Below are 24,321 nucleotides of genomic sequence, written 5' to 3'. Positions count from 1 at the left end.
GTTCTTGTCCAGCTCCAACTGACCACAAAACAGCGCCACCTAAACCAATCAGCTTAAAATGTAGATCGTTGCTGTTGAATAGTTCACCCAGCTTTGTACCACTAGAGAAAGCTAGACCAAAGCCTCATCCTGAGTGTCTCATCTGCCCTGCAACGTTGGAGATGTTGGACTGTATTACATAATGAAGAAGAGGAGAGATTGGATCAGGGCTCGTCAGTGAAATGATGCATTCTGTAACGTGACCGATGAGGGAATGAATCCATTAAAAGGAACAAAGATAAACATTACAGACCCAAGTTTGCTAACTGAATTATGGCTAAAAGCCCTAAATACTTTCATTTCATCTATGTTAATAAGAACATTCTTACCACATTTTGCTACTTTGCAACATTCCTGATTTAATGTAGACATTCTTTAATAATTAGGCAAAATATATTAAAACCTGATCTTGAATTTCAGGGTCTAAAACAACGATGTCATTGCGGGCAGTGTGGTTGGTTAATTACCTCTCCACAGCAAACGTGGTAAAATGCTATTAACAGGAAGGAGATCACTGTGTGGGTTGTAGCTCATAGAGGGTTGACTGAAGTGTTTTTTTGTGTGTGTTTTTTCTTTTGGTGTGTGAGTATTAAGCCAAGATATAATCTGTCAGTATGCAGAGAGTTGGTTAAATTGGTGAGAGTAAAGCAGTCACGGGGTTGTTGGAAACGGCTGTAGCTTCATGCAGCTAGCCTAGTTGTTTTACGGCCTTGAAAATCACGTCTTGAACCAAGGCTCGCTGTGGACAGCAAAACCACTGTCCAAATGGCACGAAAACAGCAGTGCTTAGTACCCACTCAAGATTCCACTCCAACATTTTGGCACAAAGCATCTGCTTGTCTCTGTTGTTAAATTCCCTTCTGTGGAGCAACCATTAGTTCTACTGAGCAGCTCCTGCAGACAAATTTAGCTTATTTAGGAAGATGAAGTGTTTGGCTTCATGTCCATTTCTATAGCTCCTCTCTGTGGTACTAGCGCTGTGAGTTCAGGTTAAGAAAATGGCTTTGTCTGCACTGGTTCTCTTCCCAGTAACCGGTACACATAAAATGTGTTTTATGCTTCCACAGCTGTGAACGTAGGAGTTAGCTTCATTCAATCTTCTAAGCTATGATCTCTTGGCTTCACTTTAAGCTTTGGCCATTATTCAATTACCAATTACTCACCAGTTTCACAGCTGAGATCTGGGATGTGGCATAGCCAGTAGCTAACAGCCATAATACAGTATGTTCAGTGGACGATGTGGTCAAACTCAAAACTTGTTTGAAACCTGATTGTGTGGTTGTCCTGTGCATGCAATCGTTAAGCCGTGTCTTAGTAGAATCACAACAACATAATCACAAAAATGTAAAAACATAATAATGGGCTGCCCCATGTATTGAAGCTGAGTCCTTACCGCAGCAGACCGGGTTTGAATCTGACCCGCAGCCCTTTGCTGCATGTCTTCCCCTCTCGCTCCCCCTTTTCTGTCTCATATCTGCCAAAAAAAAAGCCCATTAAATTATTATTTTTTTTTAATGATAAGGCTACTGATAATGTTTGGCATGCCCTCGATCTTAAGTAACATTTCCTAATTGGCAACACAAAGTACAGCTGAGGGTGATTGGATTGTCTAGGTGTGTTATGTCATTCACTAAAGTATTGGTACATTTTAACCTGATGACAGAGGTATACAGGAAGTCTGGGGATAACCAAAGTTGTTACAAATTATCCTGAAGGGGACATGAATGTCTGTAGCAAATCCCATGGCAATCCATCGTGGGGAAGCTACTGTATGTGATGACAACACCGATTCCAAAATAAAGTACATAATCTTTGGCATTCCTGTACTGCAGTTTCTTGTTACCTATTGGCCGACACATGTGGCATTTGTCATGAGCTAAAATCGGCTGAAAATATTTGCCCGGCCCATTTATTGAGTCCAGCTCTACTACTTTATCTCCTGTCTAATCTCAGAGGCAGCTGTCAGTTATGATGTTAGGGCTTGTTTTGATGAGCCAAGCAGATTCTGTGGTATTAAGACTTAAGGGTGAATTCTGTTCGGAGTGACGAAAGCATGATGTGACACTTTGAGAACTGCAGGGCACACACACACACACACACACACACACACACACACACACACACACACACACACACATTCATCTATGTCCTCTCACACCCAGTTAGTGACAATGACAGTCCTGCAGACTGGGATGCAGGTGTGCAGCTGGTGCCGCATCAGCGACAATCCTATTCTGCCCAACATCCATCTCTGTCAAGAGAGGAAACGTGGACAGCGAAAAAGCTGTCTCAGCAGGTTTTCCTAAGGCAAAGATGGTGGTCAGAGGCCAGTGGATAATCCATGGCTATAGGTGCATGTAGGCTACCGTTTAGCTATGGTGGATGCTAAACTGCAGGTCTCCTAAAATAGCTTTATGAGACTGGATTTCAGCCTTTCAACTTGCCAAGAGTGGGCAAGAATTGTTCTGAAATGATGACGGCTCTGGATATCAATAAGATGCTGTGGTTGACACATCTAATTTTCTATCTTGTGGATGTCAGGGACCACAGATCTGACTTTCAGACTGGGTTCCATCTTTAAAATGGGGGAGCTGAAGGTGTGTTCCAACAATTTAAACCATCACAGTGAGCGAGTGATGTTCGTATTGTCAGCTTATTATTTACAAGAAGGTGTGTGTGTGTGTGTGTGTGTGTGTGTGTGGGGCACGGTGAAGGTCTGGAGATGGTCCAATGTGGGTGTGCTTTGGGTGTTGTCTTGTTTACAGAAGGTGTCAGTGTTTTTAATTGATTGATCTTTATTATTTTATATTATTGAAATGTACGTTTGAGTGCATCGGAGCTGTTTGCTGTTCAGAGTTTCATCTGGGGCCAGCATTCATCTGAGCTCTGTCCTGGAATAAGTCAGGTGTAGAATGTAGGAGTTCTGATATGTTCATGGTAAGAAAATGATTCAAAAGATACTGATCAATGGCAGAACCAGTCTGTAATTGCCTCCACACTACTTTTGCACAGTGCAAACACAAGACAATGGTTTGGCTGAACCCACTGTCATTCTGGGTTGGGTAGGTTTTTTGTGTGTGTGTTTTAAACACAAAAGGGATCATGAATCATCAAAGGGACAGCCCGAACTATGCTAAAGAAGCTCTTGGGTGGAGGACCAGGTGGAGCTTGGACCCGGTGATGTAGTTCATGGTGCATGCAATTCTTTGGAATAGTTTGACTGACTGCAGTTTGTTGTTGTGGGAGGTCATATGAGTTAGAGATGAAGCTAAGAAGCGGATTACAATAAACAACAACCCTTTTGTTGAGGTGTTTTCTCAGCAGCTCACATGTTTGCTGCAAGGCTTTTGTATTTGTTGGTATCCTTGATGCCACAGCATTCAGTGCAGCAACACGAGGCTCTAACAATGTTTGCTTCATGCTGTGCCTCATCAGATGCTGTCAAGTCGTTTCCTTTTGGATGTCGCTGCAGGAAATTGTGATTATTTATTACAATCCCAGTATTTATGATTCATATGCAAGTATTGCAAATCTGGTGATTATGTGTTGTGTCTGTTTTGGCTTTTACCCATGAGTGTAACAGCTTTTAGTACACAATGGCTGAGCTTTATGGAAAGATATAGGACCACTTACCAGAGTCTAACAACACCACATTCAAGTTCTGTAAGTTGCATTAAAGTCACACTCCATGTAATTTCATTGGAAAATAATTTAACCTAATTAATAGGTCTCTATAAGTGCTTCTGTCACGGTTTCATCTGGTGGAATCATTGATGTTAATATTTGGCTATAAAGGCCTTGACTGTCCCACTGACTTTCTGATTATGATGTGGTCTGCACCATAAACTGTTTGTCAGCAAAAATGTCAAGGAAATACAGACTCTGTATTCACAAATTAAATGAATATTAAATGAATTTAATAGCAGGCCGATGAAGCAGCTTGTGCTGTAATGATATCCCTCTGTACGCCTCTAGTCTTAGGTTACATCTGCTTTCCACTGTTTTTTTTTCCTGTGTGGTGTGAAATAAAGCATCTGTTTAAGGGATCACGTAGTAGCCACAGAGCATTACAACAAAGTTCCCTGTTTAGATTATAGGTTCTGCCTTTACTATGTACTGTTTGTAGCATGGGGGGGTTCTGTGGTCTCTTGATCGAAGGCATCAGAGACTCTTTGAATGTTCACAGCAGAAGAATCTTTTGAGTCTTACATTTATATTTGTAGTCCATGAACTTGATTTCTTCTGACTCACTGTCTATGTCACTGGGTGAAATCCTGCTCACGGATGGGATGGACCATTTACTTTTGCTCTCACTGATATATTTAAGACTGTAAGGGAACGTAGCATTGACCTCATCACAGACAACTGACTGGTTGGTGGATGAGATAAGTGAATGATCGGCTCTACTGGTGGTGAAATAATGTAGCCGGACGTGCAGAGGACGGAGCAGTGAAGGGAGATGTTTCACTGAGTCTCAAATCTGCTTTTTATGTTTATGTTTATGTTTTAACCTTGTATACAGACTACCATGTGACCATGAAACTAAGCGTCGTAAAATAATCCAACATTAACAAAGCTTAGTACTTAGTGTCTACTGTTTTTTGTACGGTTTTGCCATTGCATCCGTTTTTGGAGGCTCCTCAGGACTCTTTCCTGTAGCTCAAGCTTTGTGATGACGTGTATCATTAAATCATTTAGAGAATGGGACTAAACATCTGCATTAGACAGATTTTCTCTCTTTCTTTCTATGGTTAATGTACCTTTCTATTATCTCTTTTACAGCTGGAGGGTATATGTGGTCTGGCATTAGGGAGTGGTGCACAGAAATGTCCTCGTTCAACTTCTCAAGCATAATTGGTCTTCAGAGTCTGATGGTCTACAAATTGCTTTGCTGATTTCATTACCTGTTTAATGATCGAGGCTTTTAGTGCTGTGTCTGCTGTCACTGCACCATTATCATGGCCAAACTAGTTCACCATAACAGTATTATAGCAATATCTTTATAAAAAACGATAATGCTTTCAGTCAAATTATTCTTTAAAAGTTCTATATGCGGGATTCACGGCATTGAGCAGAGAATGAAGTCACACTGTGTGCTTTGTTTACATAGCAGTCGGGCTGGCCGCACATGCATTTTAAGTGCATGTGAATCTCTGTTGTGCTCCACTGGCTAGCTAATCGTTGCTGCTCTGCACTCATACTTTGGCTACTGTTGACAACGCCGTCCCGACCCATGATGTCATTGCGTCATAGGAGGATAGGATTTGCTAAAACACCTTTACTTCCTTGATTTTTAATCCTTCAACCTTTTATTTCTCTCTTTCTCATGTCTTTTTCTTCTTGATTCCCCTTCCCCTGTTCTCTACTTCAGTCTCCACATGCATCACCACCTGTAAGAAGGCCGCTCCTCCGCCGGTGCCGCCCCGTACGACCTCCAAGCCCTACATCTCTGTGACGGTGCAGAGCAGCACAGAGTCGGCCCAGGACAACTACCTGGACCAACAGGACCGCAGGTCGGAGGTCAACAGCCAGTCCAGCCACGCTCACAGCAACTCCTCTGACAGCCTTGACAGCACCCGTGCCAACAGCCTGGCCCGGGGTATCACCCGCCCTCCACACATCATCCCCACCCCCATCGCCATCCCGAGAGAGCCAATCGCACCCACCACCTCCAATGCTTCCACTGAGACAAGTGACTCAGTAGTGCAGCATGAATCCCTGAAATCAGGATTAAACAAAGTGAATCTAGTGGCAGAGGAACCCCAAGTGGCACCAGTACCCAGACGGAAACTGTCCTCCATTGGCATACAGGTAGGCAATGGGACTGTTGCACTATCCAGGGCTAGTACCGTTGAATAATGAGAGAGAGAGCCCTAGATACAGCTGGAGTACAGCTCCACAACGCCTGTTGAGTTTGAATCCAGGAAAAATATATTTTTTAGCAGTAATGTCTGTGGTGTATGGCTCCGTCTGAGTGTGTCACCTCAAGCCAAAACATGTGCTTGCAAGCTCAAAGGTCTCATTGGGGTGAACGTCCCTCTATCATTAGAGCTGGCTGTACTTGTACAAAATTCCTATTTGTGATCCCCCTAAACCATAACTTTTCTGTTCTGTATGTACTGAAATAACAGAACCTCTTCTCCATTTTTCAGACCCCGCACATTAACAGAACTCAGTCAGGGTAACCATTAATCGTGACACTTTTTAATTGAAAACCAAGCACAAAATTATACAGATTTTCTCCAAAATTGTTCTTCTGGTGATTTTGGTTTATCACTTGAAAAATGAAAAACCCTGCACAACTGTTCTTATACTTGCTAGAATTAAAAGCCTGTGAACTCATTCGTGCCAAGATTTTAGTTTCAGAGTCGGTGATTCTGTTTTTTTTTTTTTTACATTCCACTCTTTATTTGTTCTCAGGTTGACTGTATTCAGGAAGTTCCACGAGAAGAGACCCCGCCATTGGCCAAGTTTCAGTCAATTGGAGTACAGGTGGAGGACGGTTGGCAGTAAGTCCTCTTCCTGTCCTTGTAACAACGTGAGGAATTTACATTATAGCCACACACACTGGTCTGACTATTCCTTCCCTTTACAGAAGCGTTGTAAATGTGAAAACAATGTGAATGTGGTTTTGTCCGAAAACTATCCCTGTGTGTTGTATTGGTGGTGTTAAAATGGATTCCTGGTATGAGTTGTTACTGTTTAAACTTGTCTCTGCTTACTGTATATTTAAGTTACTGCAGTCTTGTTTGCATTCTGTGCTTTTGACGATTTGAATGCCAGGAAGTTCCTCTTGCCTCCTCCTGTATTTTCTTAGTTTTGCATGCTGCAGTGCATTTAGTGTCTGGTATCTAGCAGAGTCCTGACAGATCAACTTAACCAGCTAAACAAGAGTTCATCTGTGATATGTGTTTCCTTCCTTGTGTTTTTATCAATGTTGTATACACATTTTGTACTGTGACATTCCCTCAGCTGCTTACCCTTTGCTTTTCCAGTCCTCTGCTGTTCTTGTCCCCTATATTTCTTTAAAATCCTTCAGTCGGGCCCTCATAATATTTCATTTTCTGAGTTAATTGCAACTTCTCAGCATTTCCTAACAAGAAATGGAAGTAATGTTCAGCCTGTTCTTTTGTTTGTCATATGAAAACAAGAACCTAGACTCCCACTGACAAGAGATCAGTTGAAACCAGTCTGAGTGCACTATTATCAAAGGCCAGCCTCTGATCGATCCTGTTTATTTATATCTGTATTGACCAGCAGAAGTCGATAATTAGTATTGTGTGTTTGTTCGTATTTCAGATATTCTTCTTGAATAATTTATAATTTTCTTTGTCCGCTGTTAACAGTGAACAAAAAACAACAATTAAATTGTTTAAAATTGAAAGGCGCGTGTGTAACAGTGAGTCTCACTCTTTGTTTCAGGCTCAGTCACTCCAGTAGCATGGCCTCAAAACAAGAAACAGACTCAGACACACAAGACTTCCCTGTCATCTCTTATACCAATAATGCCAAACAATTTGAGAAGAAAGTCATGGTCAACAGTGCCAGCCAAGCCATGAGCTCCCCTCCCGGACATGACTATCTAGACAACGGAGACACTACCGGTGACATCGCTTCACCTCCACCGCCCAGGCAGTTCCTCAATCGCTCTACCACACGAAGTAGCTCCTCCTCCTTCTCAGAAAGTCTTGACCCGGCGCTGGACCCCTCATCTTTACCGCCTCCGGACCCTTGGCTGGAGAGTGGGAATGGGAGTAACAGCAGCGTTCCCCAGAGTGGAGGTGGGGGAACGCTGTGTCGGAGAGACGGCCACTGGTTCCTGAAGCTGCTGCAGGCAGAGACGGGACGCATGGAAGGCTGGTGCCAGCAGATGGAGCAGGAGACCAAAGACAACCAGCTCTCAGAGGAGGGTAAGGCTGACCGGGTGCTCTTCACCAAACCCAGGTGTTTTTGTCGTACTGCCTCCACGCCTCCAAGTTTCCAACGCCAGGCGAGGGTATACAGTATTGTGAGGCAGTGAATGAAACAAGTTGTTTCTGGGTAGCTTGCACACTGTGGGGATCATTGCACTATCCAATCCTTTTTTTTGTTGCCTTTTCTAAAACACAGATGCAATATTTAGCTGCTACACATACAAAAATGTTAACAGTATGATCCGTATCTATCTGATAACATTCTTGAGGTTTCCTCTTGGGCTAGCGTAATTAATGTCCTTCTACTATTTAATCTACTTTTAAGTTAAATAAAGTTATTTGGCCCAGAAAAACACAGAACAAAGCCAAATGTACAGTGAGAGCAGCGCTGAATTCAAACATGTGCAGGCCCTCTGGATGAACCCTGCGTCTTGAGCCTCCTTCCAGAGGTCTGCTGCTGTCTGACCTCACCATGTGCTTCAGAGCTCAGTTATCGGGCTCTGCCTCAGTCACAATCGCTCTATCAGACATACTCAGCATGGAGGGGATGAGGCGGTAATACCTGGGGTTACCACACACAAGCAGGCCTGTAATCCCCAGAATTACACAAATCTACTCTGGAACTGATTAAACCTCCAGATTAGATCAGTGCTCCAACATCAGCAAGTGAACACACACACACACACACAAATACACACTGTACACATAAACAAACAAACAAACAGTAGGAAGGCTTTGGATGCTCAGTTCTTATCAGAAGCACATATGAACAAGGCTCTGTGTGCGTGTGTTTTTGTGTGACCTTTTTACAATAAAGTAGTCAGTATTAAAAAATGGTGCAAATCTGTACTGCAGAGTTGGGTCTCACCACACAATAATCACATTGCTTAAATTTGCAATCCAGTGATCAGATAGCAGTCCCAATTTTGTCCAGGCTGGTCTGGTATAGGCTGGTCTTGGTGTGTACTCCACTATAGCAGACAAGACTGGGTTTCTGTGTCATCCATAGCTTGATTAACAGGATGCTTCTGAGATTAACAATTATTAGAATAATTGTCACAAATGCATGTGTTTTGAGGTTGAAACAAATTAATTTGTGTTGCTTTCTGTTCTCTCTTCAGTGCTGGGGAAGGTTCGCAGTGCAGTGGGAAGTGCCCAGCTCCTAATGGCCCAGAAGTTCCAGCAGTTTCGGGGACTGTGTGACCAAAACGTGGTATGTCTATAGCCTTTCTGGGACCCTCCACTCTACAGGTCTGCAGGAGCATGAATCTGAAACTTTAACCAAACCTATTGTTATATTTTTGTTATTCTGTCTTCTTCAAGATAGGCTTGCCACGATACACGTACAAGCTTTCTCACAAATAAAAAAACGGACTAATCTGGGAACAGCCATGATCACAGCATATTAGGTCTACACAGAATAAGGCATGGTGGCCCACCAGCACAAAAGACAAGGAGCTTATAATAAGCCAATAATCCATTCCTCTCTGTTGACGTGTTTTATTGGCAATGACTTTACACACCGTAGCATTTCAAATTTATAAACTGTTGATTAAATAACTGTTGGTTCATATGAAGCTCAACTTTCCAAATATTGGCCAGATGATCATGGCTGGAAACTTTCTTTGCCAATGTAATGTTTAGCATTACACAATGTCATCATGTTCTTAAGAAGCTGCCATCATGACGAAAGAGAGAAACGTTTTTAATTAGATTATATCTGTAACCATAGGTAACAAAATTACCTAATACAGACATGTACCCTGTCAATGTGTCAGAGCTCGGCTTATTAGACATCTTATATTAATATTTTTCAGAGTGAAAATTGGGTAGCTGTCCAGAGAAGCTGCTGGGCATATCTTCTGCCATGCAGTTTTGCACATTCAGTCAGTTAGGAACGTAATCATGAGCAATCATTTATTTTCTGTTTCTGGAACTTCACAGGTCCTTTAGCATGATAGCAACACAGCAAGTGTGTTTTACCTAAAATGTCTGGACATCCCACCACCAACTCAAACAAAGCCAGTCTGCCTGGAGCATTACAAACTGCATCTGTGTCAGGGGAACAGAAGTAGGAACAGGATATCCTTCATATCTGTTTGCCAGTCTGCGCTTTGTGCAAACGATAAACATGGAGGCAGCTGTTTGTAAGCAGGCGAGGGGTTTGATCTGTTGTTACTTTTGACTCTTAATACGACACTGGATCATTTCTTTATGTTGACATTATCATAAATTGAATGCCCTCTTTTTGTATTACTCCAGCTCAACATGTAGGCTTATTTTACTTTGCTTACTGAAAGAGACAAAGCTCTGCTGTGATCTTTTAATTTTGTCTTAAGATAAACTTTTCAAAAGAATTTAGTTGTGAAATGGCTCCCTCTAGTGATGAATATGCAAAGAGCAACGCTTTATGACGAGCAGTGTGTTGAGCAGTGATGCAGAGGTGGAGTACGGTAATAAGCTGCACCCTGTGAGGTCCCGACCAGGAAACGCCACTTCCCTTCTTTTGTTGCATGTCGTTCTCTATCTCTCTCACTCCACGCGTTTCCTGTATTCTATCTTCTGTCAACTACCTAAAAAAGGCTTAAAAAAACAAACATGCAATACAATATAAACAATATGTAAGTGGAACTACAATTTGTTTGAGCAAGAAACAATTCTGAAGTGACATTTTGATACAATATATTTATGATGACATGATGAAGTTACTCACTTAAAGTTAGTGACTGTTGGCCAGATGTCAACAACAGATGTTACTCTCTGTCTGTAGTGGCATCTAACTCTTTATATAGCCTCAGCTGCTTAAGTTGCATTAGCAGAATGGATGTGAAGTGTGTAATAACACTATTTTATAACCAGGACCACCATGAAAAGGATGGGTGGTTTTGTTGATGGTGACCCACAAAAGCTCACCCACAGCCCTGATTTTCACATCGTGCTGAGTAAAACTCAATGGGCATTTTTACATTTCAGTTTCAAGGATACGGCATCATACATTCTACACTCCAACATTGACTGTGTCCTCTCTCCTCATCATTCATTGTTTGTTCTTTCATTTTCCCGTCCCGTCTCCCTCTCTCGGTCAGAATGTGAATGCCAACCCGCGGCCCACAGCCCAGGACCTGGCAGGTTTCTGGGACCTGCTGCAGCTCTCCATCGAGGACATCAGCCTCAAGTTTGATGAGCTCTACCATCTCAAGTCCAATGACTGGCAGCCCGTGCCGTCTGCGGCTGCCCAGTCGCCCCCTGAGCGGAAGGTACTTCCCACCCCTGCTGCCCAGTGCCCTGGCTGGGGTAGGAAAGCCGCCGAAACCGGCCTCTCTCCTCCCACCACCACCACCATTTCTCCCACTCTTTTTGTTTTTTTACCTCCCCTCTGCGTGGGATGAACTCTTAACAAGGCCTCCCTGTCCAATACAAAGGGGTCAGAGGGATCCCTTTAGGCATGCATGGAAGAAAAATCATCTCAAAGAGGGCTGTCTTTGGTGTGTTTTTTATATGTAAAGCCCTACTTTGAGCATGCATGCGTCACTTACTGCGCTGCTGGTTGCAGTGGAGCATGGCTAAGATGCACTGGCTCAGTCAGTTTTCAGTATTCAGATATCTTTGCTTGTGTAAGAGTGTCTGTCATTGTTTCTAGCTCTCTCTATCTTTCTGATCTGTGGTTTGTCTTATATATGTGTGTGTGTGTGTGTGTGTGTGTGTGTGTGTGTGTGTGTGTGTGTGTGTGTGTGTGTGTCTGTTTGTTTCACGTTTATGGCTCTGTAGCTGAGGTGCTCTTGCTTTATGTTGCTTTGCAGACTGTGTGTCTTGTGATCCCTGTTTTGTGCTTTAAGTTAGCTCCAATGTGGCCATCAATTCATGTTACCATTTCACGTCTACAAAAATTGTCATATAAGTGACTGTTTTTTTTCCCTAAATTTTTGCCTGTTTTTACCAGTTTGTCTACCTGTCAGTGTTTGTCTGTTTTAACACCTAAAGCCACGAAATGTTGTTTCAAGCTTTAACAAATACAATCAGCATTGTCAAAATGTCTTTGTCAAAGTCCTGTCTGCCAAACCTGTCTAGACGACCAAAACCTCCTGAAGACAGTCTCCATCGTACATTCTCTCACTGTGCTGTATCTGTCCTTTCTCCTCCTTCCTGTCTGTCATGTTTCATCGCTGCACACTACAGGACGAGGAGAAGGAGGCCGCTCCAGCGTCAAAGAAGCCCGGTAAGGGACGGCCATCGCTGGGCCGCGAGAAGAGCGCTGACTCCTCGTCCACCTCCTCTTCGGCCTCAGCAGAGAAGCAGAGACACGAGGCTCGCAAGCGTCTACTGGCTGCTAAGAAGGCCGCCTCGTTTCGCCAGAACTCCGCCACAGAGAGCGCGGACAGCATCGAAATCTATGTCCCCGAGGCCCAGACCCGCCTCTGAGACAGTGGGAAGGAAGGAACTAGGGTCGGATCAAAGGACAGATAAGTGTCGCTGAAATACCTGGAAAAAAGGAGTGGAAATCTTTTGCAATGCAAATGAGCTACTCTGAGTAAAGATGGATAGAAGTTGGTGGGGGAGGAGAGATCAGATTCCGTAAGATTGGGGTGGGGGTGGGGGTGGGTGGGGGGGGGGTGAATAGGGCATTTTTCACACACTCTTTCACATATAGTTATGGGCTGGTCCTGGTGGCATCAAATACTCATCTAAAAAATAATTTAAAATGTTACTTTTGAGGACTTGACAAACTATGAAGCAGGAGACTCCTCATTTGAGGCTGCCATTGAAAACCTCAGCTGAAGAACTTTTGTCATTTCTTGTAACTACTCTTGATATCATAAAATTGTTAATGAAGGTATCGTTATTATGACAATTATATCTTAAAGAATCTATATGAAGACTGTTTTAAACGTTGCTCTATCTTGGTTATAAGATCTATTAAGTGGACAGAAGGCAGACATTACTGCTCTTCTGTCTCCCATCGTCCTTCTCTCTTTCCAGATCATTGGCCATCTTGTAGCTTTACACAACACCACCCTGTGGCCATCACACACACTGCGCACACTACATCCACTGCACTCACACACACATGACAAACTCACACCTATGTATGTCTTCTTTGTATTTATTTGTTTACTTTACTCATCCTTTTTTTTGTGTAAATCCATTTGGATATGGTTATTATGAATAATTTTGGTATGATGGAATTGGATGTCCGATTTGAAGGGGGTGTTTATATAGTTCCTAACAATTAACTCTTGTGTGTTTCCGTTGAAATGTTCTTGTGTCAAAGATTTAAACACCGGTGAGAATCTGTAAAGTTTAGTTTCTTAATGGTTTTTGATGAAAGCACATCCCGATATTAATGGTGACCAAGCATGACGATCTCCATTTCAGTCAGAATGTCAGTGGCCACAATATTATTGAAAATGATTTTTCTTTGGAGGGAAAATGTCTTCTTTTTTTTTCAATCTCTCTGTCCCATTAACTTTGGTTTTCATGTTTGTGCTGTAACTGCAGATTCAGGAATATTTCAGTCAAGATTTTTGTTCCATCTGTTTGTTTTAATGCTTCTTTAAGTGCTTTTAATAACCTCACTTAGCATTCAACTCAAACAATCTCAAATGAATTTAGGGCTTTTATTGAAATAATGCAGCAGGCTGATTATGCAGGGTAATGTGTTATTGTTTGTGGGGACACACAATCGGACATGTGTCTTGCTGTTATTTTTATACTATGATTCCAAAAGCTGATTGATTTATTTTTGCCACCCATCACTCAACAAATTCAATCTTCAATTTGTTGCCATTATTGTTTTCCCGCATTGAACATCATCCAAAGTATATAATAATTTTTTTATTCAAAGAAACAAATATTTAATTAAAACATTACATCCATTAGTCTTGTGTTTTCATCATTTAATTAAATGCGACTTGCCTTTTTTAATTAATGGAAGACTGCATAAGCCAAAGATGAATTCACCGTTTCAAATTCAACTGACTATTTAAATGTCAGCAGCAGGTAGCTCAACAGTGACAGTGCTTACTGTTGAAACAGAGTGGAGTGCAGCCACAGCACTGCATGTATTTCAGTTTTTAACATTAACATATGCACATCCCCTAAAGCTCAACTAGAAATGCCCATCACTACAACCGAGTTATTGCTCAGCAGAAGGACCCCCTCCCTTTCTCAGACAAGAAACTCACATCTTGAAATGTCTCATTTCTGACCTCTAGAGGGCAACAGTGGTTAATCAAATACACAGTACATTGTCGTAAACTGTACTGTATGCATTCACATTTTCAGGCGACATTTAGCCCTTTACTGTTCTGCTGGAAGGGGACACATTGTGTGCATTACACATATTTACAGACTCCTGTCTCATTTGAAGCCGTTTCCCAAAACAAAGAAGCCTCTTGGTTTTTGAGTCATTCACAGAGACAAACTTCTGGATTTCAATAAGAAGTACACATCCAACCACAAAGTCGACCCACAGTTGTTCGTCTGACCTCCACTCACATGTGGGTTCTTCCAAATGCTAAGCAAACATCACTTCCCCTTCCTAATTAGTTATGTTAAACTATGACAATGGCACTGCTTCAGCTGCTGCTATGCCTCATTCTCACCTACTCTGACACAAAACTGCAGCCTGAGGCTTTGAATTGGAAAAGTCAGATGACAACTGTTATCTCTCTATCTTGGCAAGAGCTTTCTCTTGATGGCAGGCCTTTGTTTGCCGGCTGGGGATGACTCCCAGCAAGGAAAATGGCTCAGGGGTGTCAATAGTCTGTTCCCTGGGTGCTGTCAATGCCCCCCCCCCTCCCCCCTCTCTCTCTCAGTGGGGTGGAGGGCATCGTTAGCACCTATAGGCCTTTTGTGTGACTTGATCTCAGTCGTGGCTTGATTTGATTTGAGACTGCCAGGAAAAAGTTGTCTGACAAGTTGTTTTTCTGAACTAAGCTGTGGTTTCGATGCACAGTTCTCCATAAAAAAAATGATTGACACATTTTGATGATCTTAATGTCATGGGTATTAAATATTCAGTCTTAGGAATTAATCAGTATTGTATAACATAGCTTGAAGGCAATATATTGCAACAACTACTTTTAAATCTCTTTCTCATATGCAACCACTGCCAGATTATTTTTAACATTTAACACCGTTTCATAACATATCATTTCCCTTTTCTTCCCATTTGCCACATTTTGGGGCCCAAAACCCCAAAACCCTGCTGTCTGCTTCTTCACACAAGTCTGCCTGACGGATCAAACAAAAATTGTGGCATCTCAAGTACACTGAGGGAAGGAGGCCTGGAACGCAGAGAAAGTTGTGCTACGATCTAACCGTCACAAACTGAAAAGCAATGCTTTCCCAGACTTTAAAACTTGGACGTCTAAAAATGCCAAGAGATGGCAGTGACAATATTTAAAGAGAGACAAGAGAGCTCATGCATTTAAACAAAACTTCCCTCCAATACACACATATCACTGGGACACACCTCGGTGGGGTTATGCATGATCCAAACAGCTGCAGTGTGGCATTGCTGCTGTAAAGCCATTGATTTGATGGTGATGACGTCCCCCATATTGGTTTGGCCAAAACCTGTTTTGGTAAAGCTTAATTTTGACTAGTGTTGTTATCATTCATAAATGCAAGCAGAAAAAAAGTTTAGCAAAGTTGTTTATGATGTAGCTATGGTCCAAATTGTACCATATCTTCTGTGATACCAATGTATGTTTTCACTTTTTTCCTCTAAAAATGGGTCTGACATCACACCTTATATAAAGTTTAGCTACCCGTTGACATTGTTTTGTTTCTGCATTCCAGTACTGAGAAAATAGTTTTATCAGTACAGGCAAAGAGAGACAGTTTAATCCCAGTGAGAGCATACCTCAACTGGGATACCACCAGTGAATCCACTCCCATACAGTAGTCCAAAGGCCTGCTTGCAAAAAAAAAAAAAAAAAAACAAGCTCATTAGCATCTGTGCTTTGTTCCTCTGAGTAGGGCATAAAATTGGGGAAGGGGTGAGGGGCAGAGCTCCTACCACCAGGGATGATATAGCAAAAAGTGTCTGTAAAAATACTAGAAGATATATTTTATGAAGCAAGCACTTATTTTAAAGAATAGGATGTGTTCGGTATTATACTCTGTAGGCTGTATGGCAGGGTTTGTGGGGTTTAGTATAAAAGGGTTGTATTGTTTGAGACAAAGTTGTGAGTGAGAGGGTGTGTTCTTCATAAAATGAGATTTACCTATATTCTTGTCACTATACTCTGGTAAAAATTTAAAGTATAAGTGCAATACTGAGTAAAAGGGTTCTTTGATATTAAAATGAAACTAATAATCTTGCATTTCTCCCCCTGTGCTTCTTAAAGTTGTCTTCTGTAAATAGACCAGACTGAAAACTGAAAATTGTCCTCTTTTACAATGCTGTAGATCTATTTATACTATTTCAAGGTTGTTCAAATGTATAATGGAGAGATGTAACATTCAATAAAATGCACACGATACTTTTCTCATAAAGTTCATCATGGTTGTATGTGCTTACTGTTTTGAAGCTTTTTACGGACAAGATGTTTACATTTGTGAATGTCATCTTTCTTTCAACTATTTTTTAGTCGATGCAGTACTTGATATAGTTTGTTATTGTTTTTAACCCTGCTACATTTCAATTATAGCTTTAGATCTGTGTCAATATGCACTTTTTTTGTAGGTCGGTTACAACAGGTAGATTGAGGTTTTGTATTATTTCTTTTAATCTGAGCTCACTCCCGCTCCTTTGGCCTGGGGAATCTCCCAGAGACTTTGATGAATCAAATCATCACAACACGTATTAAAACTGTAAAACTGATGTCTAACTATCAGATCTGAAGTGACTCCGGGCATTGCGAGTCCAAATAACTTGGTTAATTGTGTTATGAACTGGTCCAATGCGGTCACCGATCGACGCTTTCGACGTTTCTGATTTATGTAACCAGAACATTTTGCTCAACGTTACGTAAAGCCAATGTAGCCGTCTCCCGCACACATGAATAGAAACGACCACGGTGCTTACAAACGAGCTCTACGGTTCTGTTCATATACAGACTCGTGTCGACGTAACAGTAGGATTTCAACCGCGTCGAGAAAATAACATTGTTTCAATTGACTGCGCTGTACTTTGAATGAAATGGTTCTCCCCGTCAGTCACAATTACACGGAGCCCGTCTGCTGTCTGGCGGAGCGCAGTGATTGGCTAACGGCTGGCCAGAAGGCGCAATGGAGGTCTGTGATTGGCTGACAGCTGTTGATGAGGCGGGATCATTTCAGCTGCGACTGTCAAGATTGGTAAAAAGAAAAAAAAAAAAAAAGCTGGCGCTGCTGCGTGCAGGTAAAAAGGAACAAGCGACACAAAACAGAAAACATTTGTCTTGGCAGAAAGCAAGGGCTGCAATGGAGACGGAGAAACCTATTCGTGCGACGGAACCCCAAAAGCGAGGCGTTTAAGTCGGTGAAAAAAAGCGCAACACCTTCAGCTTTCTTGGAAGAAAGTGCCGTTGTGTCAACCATCGCTCGGGCTCCCGGGGCACGCTTTGTACAGCGAGCAACTTGGACAGCTGCGTGTTTTCAAGCAAGCCATCAACAAAGAATGAAAGCATTCAAACGAGGTGAGCAGGCGCTCGCATCGTGTTGTTTTTTAATCACTGCCATGCACGTTTATAACCTACAAAGTGTCCCGTCTGCGAGCCCGCTGTGTCTCTCCGCTGTTGGTTTTGTCTGGTATGCGGGCTTTTTGTTGCGAGCAAATGCAGCGTGTGTGTTGTGTGCTCCCATTTGGAGGGACAGCTAGCCAGCTAGTTATCTCTGGAGGCGGGCATGGTGTCCATCTGGCGGCGTGACATGCGGGAGGCTGCGCTTTCCTGCCTGCCTCCTTTGTGCGCTCCAGATGGCTAATTTACCGAGTAGCTCGCTTTATATCTTTACGAATGTAACATTTAGCATTATATTCCAGAGGGTTTGTTTTGTCGTATATTTAGTTTCACTCTTGAGTGTGACGTTATCGCGTAACGAGACAAAGCGAGCGGGTCTCCAAAGTTGATGTTTGGTGTGTAACGTTACTAACGGTCAGATTCAAATCCGTACCTCGGAGTGTGTTGTGAAGTTTAGTTCACTGTTGAGGTCTTTCGTCTCATTTTTATATTAAAATACAGAATGCTAGCAGCACTTTTCACATGACCAACGTGTATGTAACGTTAGAGGATACGGTTGGTAAACAAAAAGTTGGGTTTGACTGCCTGTGAGATGTTACATGTGGCTGTTGCTGATGTGACACAATGTACTATAAGCTAACGTCAGTTCAAAATCTTTTGTTTTATTAACTGAGTCTCACATTGAATGAGTGCACATATGATACATCTTTAAATGTCTATGCAGTGATATAGTGAAGGGAATGCTACTTTGTTGTGGGCCACATAGTTTCTCTCAATGTTATTATAAGTAGGTTAACGTGAGATGTCTGTCAAGCATGAATGGGGCTAATGCATGGGAGACTAATTTTACAGACTACAGTATTTTCATACCCCTTTAGACCAAATTAGACTTAATTTAACTCTGAAATTATTAAGTTTACTCTATTCATTGCAGAGGTTTTAACAAAGATGTTGGGTGAATATTTTTTGGCAAATTTATGCAAAAATCCCATGTTTATTGCAGTGATCCAGGTTGTATGGTTGCATTATATCAGACAAGACACATGACAAACAAATGTTGTGTGAAAACGATCATTAATTGGGACCACAAAATATCATCCCAAATGATAAATCAGTTCTTAAATGTAGTTAATTAGTTCCACTAAAACATTTAAATCAACAGCTCTAGCAAATTATTTTTAGGTGCTAGGGGGAAGCTCATTCACAGTAATTGGGGGGAAAATACACTGAATTTGTATGTTGTTTTTTTAATTTGACCCCCACTAACTTGGTTGTAGCACCCTCGTTGTCGAGGAATGCCAAATTCAAAAGATTTTGTCAACTACTCCTGCAGTACTGAGCCGGAGTGGCATGAGGTGAAAACGGCCTCCTTTGCATGGTCAATAGGCTCCTGGGCCACTGGCTACTGTGATGTTGATATGCACACAATCTTCTTTGTGAAGACAGGCGCTGCCCCGGGGGTCAGGTTTCACCCCAGCCCCACAGAAAGACATTCACTGCATTTTAGTGGCCCACCCCTGGGATCAGGCATGCTCCATTTTGAGGGGAGATTCTCTCCAGTGGCCAACCGGAGACAACCAAAAAAATCCCACAACAAAGTCCAAACCTCGAAGCCATTGTTTGAATTTATTCAGACCACACATTTTTAAATTGGGTTAAATCGGGAGGTTAAAAGCAACCGATGAGGATTGTGCACTTGTTCACAAATCACTGAAAAACACTCTTTGAGTTTGCAAAACAGCCACTCATACAACATGTAAGCTATCTGACACCTCTATTTAAAATCAGTACGCATGATGAGCAACACCGAGGACTCTCTGACCCTTTTTATTCCAAATTATTTCCTTTTTCCTCAGCTCTGGAAGAAGAGCTTCGCCCGGAGCAGGAGCACTCCTCCGCCATGTCGGACAGCGATGACGGCTCCCCACTCGACCTGTCAGGACGGGGTCTATTTGGGAAACGCCGTCGCCGCGGCAACCTGCCAAAGGAGGCGGTGCAGACTCTGCGGAGCTGGCTGTACGAGCACCGCTTCAACGCCTACCCGTCGGAGCAAGAGAAGCTCAGTCTGTCCGGCCAGACCAACCTCTCTGTGCTGCAGGTGAGGATTTATTTAATCTTGTTTTTTCCACAAGCACTCAGCACTTACCAGAGGAAATGACACTTGTGGTTTACACCGTTTCTGCTTTCTGGTGGAGTAGAGCTGATTTTTACAGGTTCCACTGGATTTAAATGCTTTGTGTGCATTTACATTTGTAACAGAAGCAGGGCTGTAAATTAGATTCAGGATGCTTTGATACTGAATATTATTTCTACTATTTTTTTTTGTAATGCACATAAGCAGGTGGTAAATCAATACATTATTACTCGTCTTGTTGCGCAAAAGGCAGATCATGATCCGCACATCGGGACTAAATTTAGTAATGTTTTATCACTATAGCGTTTGATGCTGCACACAAGAAAGGGGTTAAAACTATATTCATAACACCTTTTTACATGCTTCTCACGCTTGAAAGCAAAACAACAATCTGGTGGTATTTCCACACTGCTGCTGAGAATGAGCTTTTCCCAGCCCTCCCTTTTCACTTCATTACATCAGAAGAAGACGTTTCCTCTTTCCCCTCTCAACACTCGCAGGCATGCAAGAACAGGCGGGCAGCATTAAAGACAGCATTACAGATTAGCATGAGGCAGCAGCAGAGTTTCTTGTTGTGTAGTCAGTTCCCTGGAATGCCTTTGGCTGGCTTCTCTGTGGCTCAGCATATTTGAGCTCAGACCTTCATTATTGCCAGCTGTCTGAGGGCTCTCATCTCCGTCTGTCTCCCTCTCTTTCTTCCTTCCTTGTGTGGGAGGCCGTACCACTAGAGGGGGTAAGTAAGGCCTGTGTAAAAAATGTGTAGGTGGTTATTAAAATCACAGGCCTCAGATCATTTTTAGACCTTGGATGTAATTCAGGCTTTCAAAAGAAAAATGTAAAAGTACATTCTTTGTGACTGAAAAGCTTTTCTTTTTATTCATGTAAAACATCCACGTAAGCAGCCGGTATCAGTTATGTTCATGCAGAATTTCTTCCTCCTTTCCCCAGATATGTAACTGGTTCATCAACGCACGCCGCCGCCTCCTCCCCGACCTGCTTCGCAAGGACGGCAAAGATCCCACAAAGTTCACCATCTCCCGCAAGGTCGGTGGTAAAAGTGAAGTCCCCTCGGCTAATGGAGGCGGAGCCAGCTCTCCGGAAAGCAACTCCTCCACCGGCTCGTCTCAACAGCGGCCGTCCGTCATCCGCTCCGCCCCTACGCTGGACCTCAGTCTTCTCGGGAACACGGCGACGGCCATTCTGACCGGAGCGGGCTACCCAGGCAAGGAAGGGTCCGTCCAGGCGCTGATGAAGCTGGACACTCAAAGTCTGCTGAGAGAAGCGGAGGAACAGGGGGCCAATATGGTTTGTCTCACCAGCACAACAATGGCAGCTAGCCCCACCAGTGGCCTCTTCAACACTCCGCCCCCGACTCCTCCCGAGCTGTTCCCCACCCAGGACTTCAGCGACTTGAGGCTCCTGGTCGACGCGGCTCTGCAAAGGGCGGCAGAGCAGGAGAACCTGAAGAGGCTCCAGGAGAGCCAGAACAGACCTGCAGAGGCTGTAAAGACTGAATTAGTGGAGGCAAAGTGTAGCGCTTACGGCAGTGACACAGGGCCGACACCGCCTCCAGAGGACAGCCAACAAGTCATGGATCCTTCCAGGGTGCAGAGTCTGATGGAGAAGGCTATGGCTGTTCCAGTGTCAACTGTGACTTCAGGAAAGGATCCAGTGCCTCTGTCTTTAACCGCCTCTGTGCCAGCCGCAGCTCCAGTCTTGGTATCCGCCTCAAGGCTATCTCCTCTCCTGATGGATAAAGTAATCTGGAGCCCCTTAGACAAGGACACTGCCTCCAGCCCAAACCAGCCTCAGCTCATCCCAGTCCATCTGCCTACTGTAGTGCCAGTGTCTGCCTCAGTTTTAGAACAGCCGAATTCCCAGAAACCAGCCGCTGCTCCAGCCTCGAGCTCACTTCCAGCTCCACTGCCCGTCTCTTTGCTGTCAGCAGTCCTTGTCCCAGCCACAAGTCCCGCCTCTGTGACGGCTCCTAGCCAGGCTTCTTCCCAGACTGTAGCGCTTGTTCCAGCTGCTCCACCTCCAGCCATCACCTCTTTCACAGACCCCAGAGGAGTCCCGCTTTGTCTGCCGTTCCATATGTCCCCCATAATCCCAGTCAGTGTTCCGTGTCCGTCACCCGCTTTCACCGCAGAGTCGTCTCCAGCCTCCGTTCACAACCCGGTCTTTGGCTCCACGCAAACTCCAACTTCTCTGTCCACCTCAGCACAAATATCCTCCTCTACGCCAGCGATGACGCCTCTTCTGGGCCTGGCTTCCCCCCTCACTGCTCCTCTCCAGCCTTCCTCCACTACCACCAGCAATATCAGTAGCAGGAATTCAGCAGCGGTGCCCAGTGTTTGGGGCATGGTCCATGCTGATACCAGGCAACCCAGTTCTCTTCCAGGGGTAAAGACCCCCATCACCACAGTGTGGGGCCCGCAGCACAGCCTGCACTCAGTGAGTGAAGCTGTTAACTAGGAGCCGGAAGTTTGCCCCTTGTTGTTTTTTTTATTTTTAATTTTTTATATATATATATATATATATATATATATATATATATATATATATATATATATATATATATATATATATATATATATATATATATATATATAGGAGGAGAGAAGCCAAACATTCCTGTTGGCTGGACAACACTGTATATAGGAGAATGTATCTTCATCACAAGTCCCCTTGTCATTAACGCCTGTGCCTGCAGAATACAGGGAATGTGATCAGATGAACTGGGACAAAGTGAAGCAACAAACGAGAGGTGTTATAGAGACTTGCTGTTTCAAGCAACTTTTTATTGTTTAAATGTGCTGTTCTTGACGGAGGCACCTGCGGGTAAGAACACTTTTTTTTGATGTCATATCTCGACAGGAACATTCCTCAGTGCAGAGTCATTGTATTGTACAGTTTTTGATGCCATTTGTCTTTCCACATTACAATTTATAAACGAGGCGGAAATATCCCTTAATTGTACAAATCGTCGAACAGTGTCATTTTCAGGACCAGCAGTTAGCCTCTTCAGTAGCAGTACTGGACTTTATTGAATGTACTAAAAGACATGGATATCATTGGCTTGGCTGCCTATCATCCATTCCCCTCCAGGATAAAAAGGAGGACATGAATTGTTCCCCCCCCCCCCCCCCCCTACGCTCAGCAACAACACCGTAGACCTCTTAAGAATTTAGTCTGTTTTTTACTCTTTACATGTCCCCCCTTTTCCTTGGAAATGACCAGAAAGGGAAATTGATTGTACTGCAGCGTCTGTCTCCATCACCCCCCCCCCCCTTCCTCCTGCCTTTTTATAGCTAAGGAGATTCATTGTCATCTCAACCTTTCAACACATGCTCTCAGGCGCCACGTGTTCCTTTGTTTGCCGTTTCCCAATTTATAAATCGGAGCTGTGTTTTTGCTGGAAGTGAAGCGGTTCTGTCCGTTACTTTGTGCATCCTTGATCGGTTGTGTACGATTTTCAGGGATTGTTGAGGAGGAGGAGGGCTGTGGATACAGGATGAAGGGGAGAGGGTCACATTGGATCTGTTACAGAAATCAATTTCAGTGGAGAGGTGATGACATCAAGCTCTTGCAACTCCTCGACTGAAATGTTTCACTTGCTGTGATACTCGGCACCTTTTCATCTTTTGTGGTGCAAAACACTTCAAACATTGGATCCTCTTATTTGGGGAGTAGATAAATTACCCAGTCTTTTTAGGGCCTTATGATTTTGTTTAAAGTATTTCAAACCTGAATGTCTAACTAGTGGAAAGATGGATTGATGCGTATTGTGTCTTGGCAAAGCAAATGTAGCAGATGTACTGAAATAGCTGACATTTTGATGTTTTTTTTATTATTTTTTTCGGTGGGGGGGGGGCGACAGCATAAAAATATAATATTCCTCATTTGTGCTTTCCACCTGTGTTTAGAAATGGTTTCTTTTAGAGTTCCTAATCATTCACAGAGCTGTAGTTTCCATGAAACTGTCGTAGCATAAACCACAATATATCAGGCGTCTCTTCACCGTAGCATCATGTGGAAAAGGTCCTATGTGAATAATACTATAGCAGGATTGTGCGTCACATCTTCAATACTGTCATGTTTACCAGCGTCATTGAGCTGTGCTCGGTTCAAACGGTCACATTTTACTCGTGCAAGGGGAGACAAAAGGAGAAAGTCAGGTGTTAGAGTGCTGCTGAGTGCTGACACCATCAAAAACAAAAATCATTCTTGCTCAACTCTCCTCTTATTCCCACTTGTGTTGTGTTTTGTATGTCCCTCCTCACTGCCAGGGATGCTCTGTGGATGGCGATGGAAATGTTTTATTTGTTTTTTTTGTTACAGGTACTCACTAGACTGATGTGCATTTATACCTCAATTTACACAGGTTATGTCAGGCTTGGGTCATATGTAGAATACTAAGTATTAAATTAATATTTTTATTGTTCATATACTACATCATGCCACTGTGACAACACCTTTAATCAGTTGAGATATACTGGAAATGGCTGGCTAAAGATTAGGCAGGCAGTTTTTTTTGTTTTGTTTTTTAGCAATGTTTATGTGATTT

The 24,321-nt window shown here is 43.0% G+C and overlaps 2 protein-coding genes across 7 annotated transcripts in view; both read left to right on the top strand.

Annotated features, from left to right (window-relative positions):
- Positions 1 to 12,513, top strand: part of dlgap4b (discs, large (Drosophila) homolog-associated protein 4b) — a 102,286-nt gene extending 89,773 nt beyond the window's left edge. For 5 of the 6 annotated variants that reach the window (XM_068720388.1, XM_068720389.1, XM_068720391.1 and 2 more), the window contains 6 exons: positions 5,411 to 5,850; positions 6,460 to 6,548; positions 7,462 to 7,949; positions 9,074 to 9,165; positions 11,039 to 11,209; positions 12,129 to 12,513. In XM_068720388.1, the coding sequence (XP_068576489.1) occupies positions 5,411 to 5,850; positions 6,460 to 6,548; positions 7,462 to 7,949; positions 9,074 to 9,165; positions 11,039 to 11,209; positions 12,129 to 12,371 (1,523 nt within the window). In that variant the 3' untranslated portion in view covers positions 12,372 to 12,513. Of the gene's footprint in view, positions 1 to 5,410; positions 5,851 to 6,459; positions 6,549 to 7,461; positions 7,950 to 9,073; positions 9,166 to 11,038; positions 11,247 to 12,128 lie in introns of all 6 variants that reach the window. The other variant, XM_068720392.1, reaches the window with a different exon arrangement.
- A 4,473-nt stretch (positions 12,514 to 16,986) lies between these two features.
- Positions 16,987 to 22,254, top strand: LOC137879503 (uncharacterized). The gene is made up of 3 exons (XM_068720265.1): positions 16,987 to 17,578; positions 19,477 to 19,718; positions 20,703 to 22,254. The coding sequence occupies exons 1-3, from the start codon at positions 17,560 to 17,562 to the stop codon at positions 22,227 to 22,229; spliced, it is 1,788 nt and encodes a 595-aa protein (XP_068576366.1). The 5' UTR covers positions 16,987 to 17,559; the 3' UTR covers positions 22,230 to 22,254.
- The last annotated feature ends 2,067 nt before the right edge of the window (positions 22,255 to 24,321 follow it).

The sequence above is a fragment of the Cebidichthys violaceus genome, unplaced genomic scaffold, assembly GCF_023349555.1.
Source record: "Cebidichthys violaceus isolate CVI_PGR_0920_01 unplaced genomic scaffold, fCebVio1.0.p SCAF_25, whole genome shotgun sequence".
NCBI classification, from domain to species: domain Eukaryota; kingdom Metazoa; phylum Chordata; class Actinopteri; order Perciformes; family Stichaeidae; genus Cebidichthys; species Cebidichthys violaceus.
This window is presented reverse-complemented; position numbering and strand designations above follow the sequence as displayed.

Excerpts from the sequence above, each read along its gene's own strand:
- LOC137879503 (XM_068720265.1), top strand. Across the intron at positions 19,719-20,702 it reads CCAACCTCTCTGTGCTGCAG|ATATGTAACTGGTTCATCAA; the intron begins GTGAGGATTTAT and ends TCCTTTCCCCAG.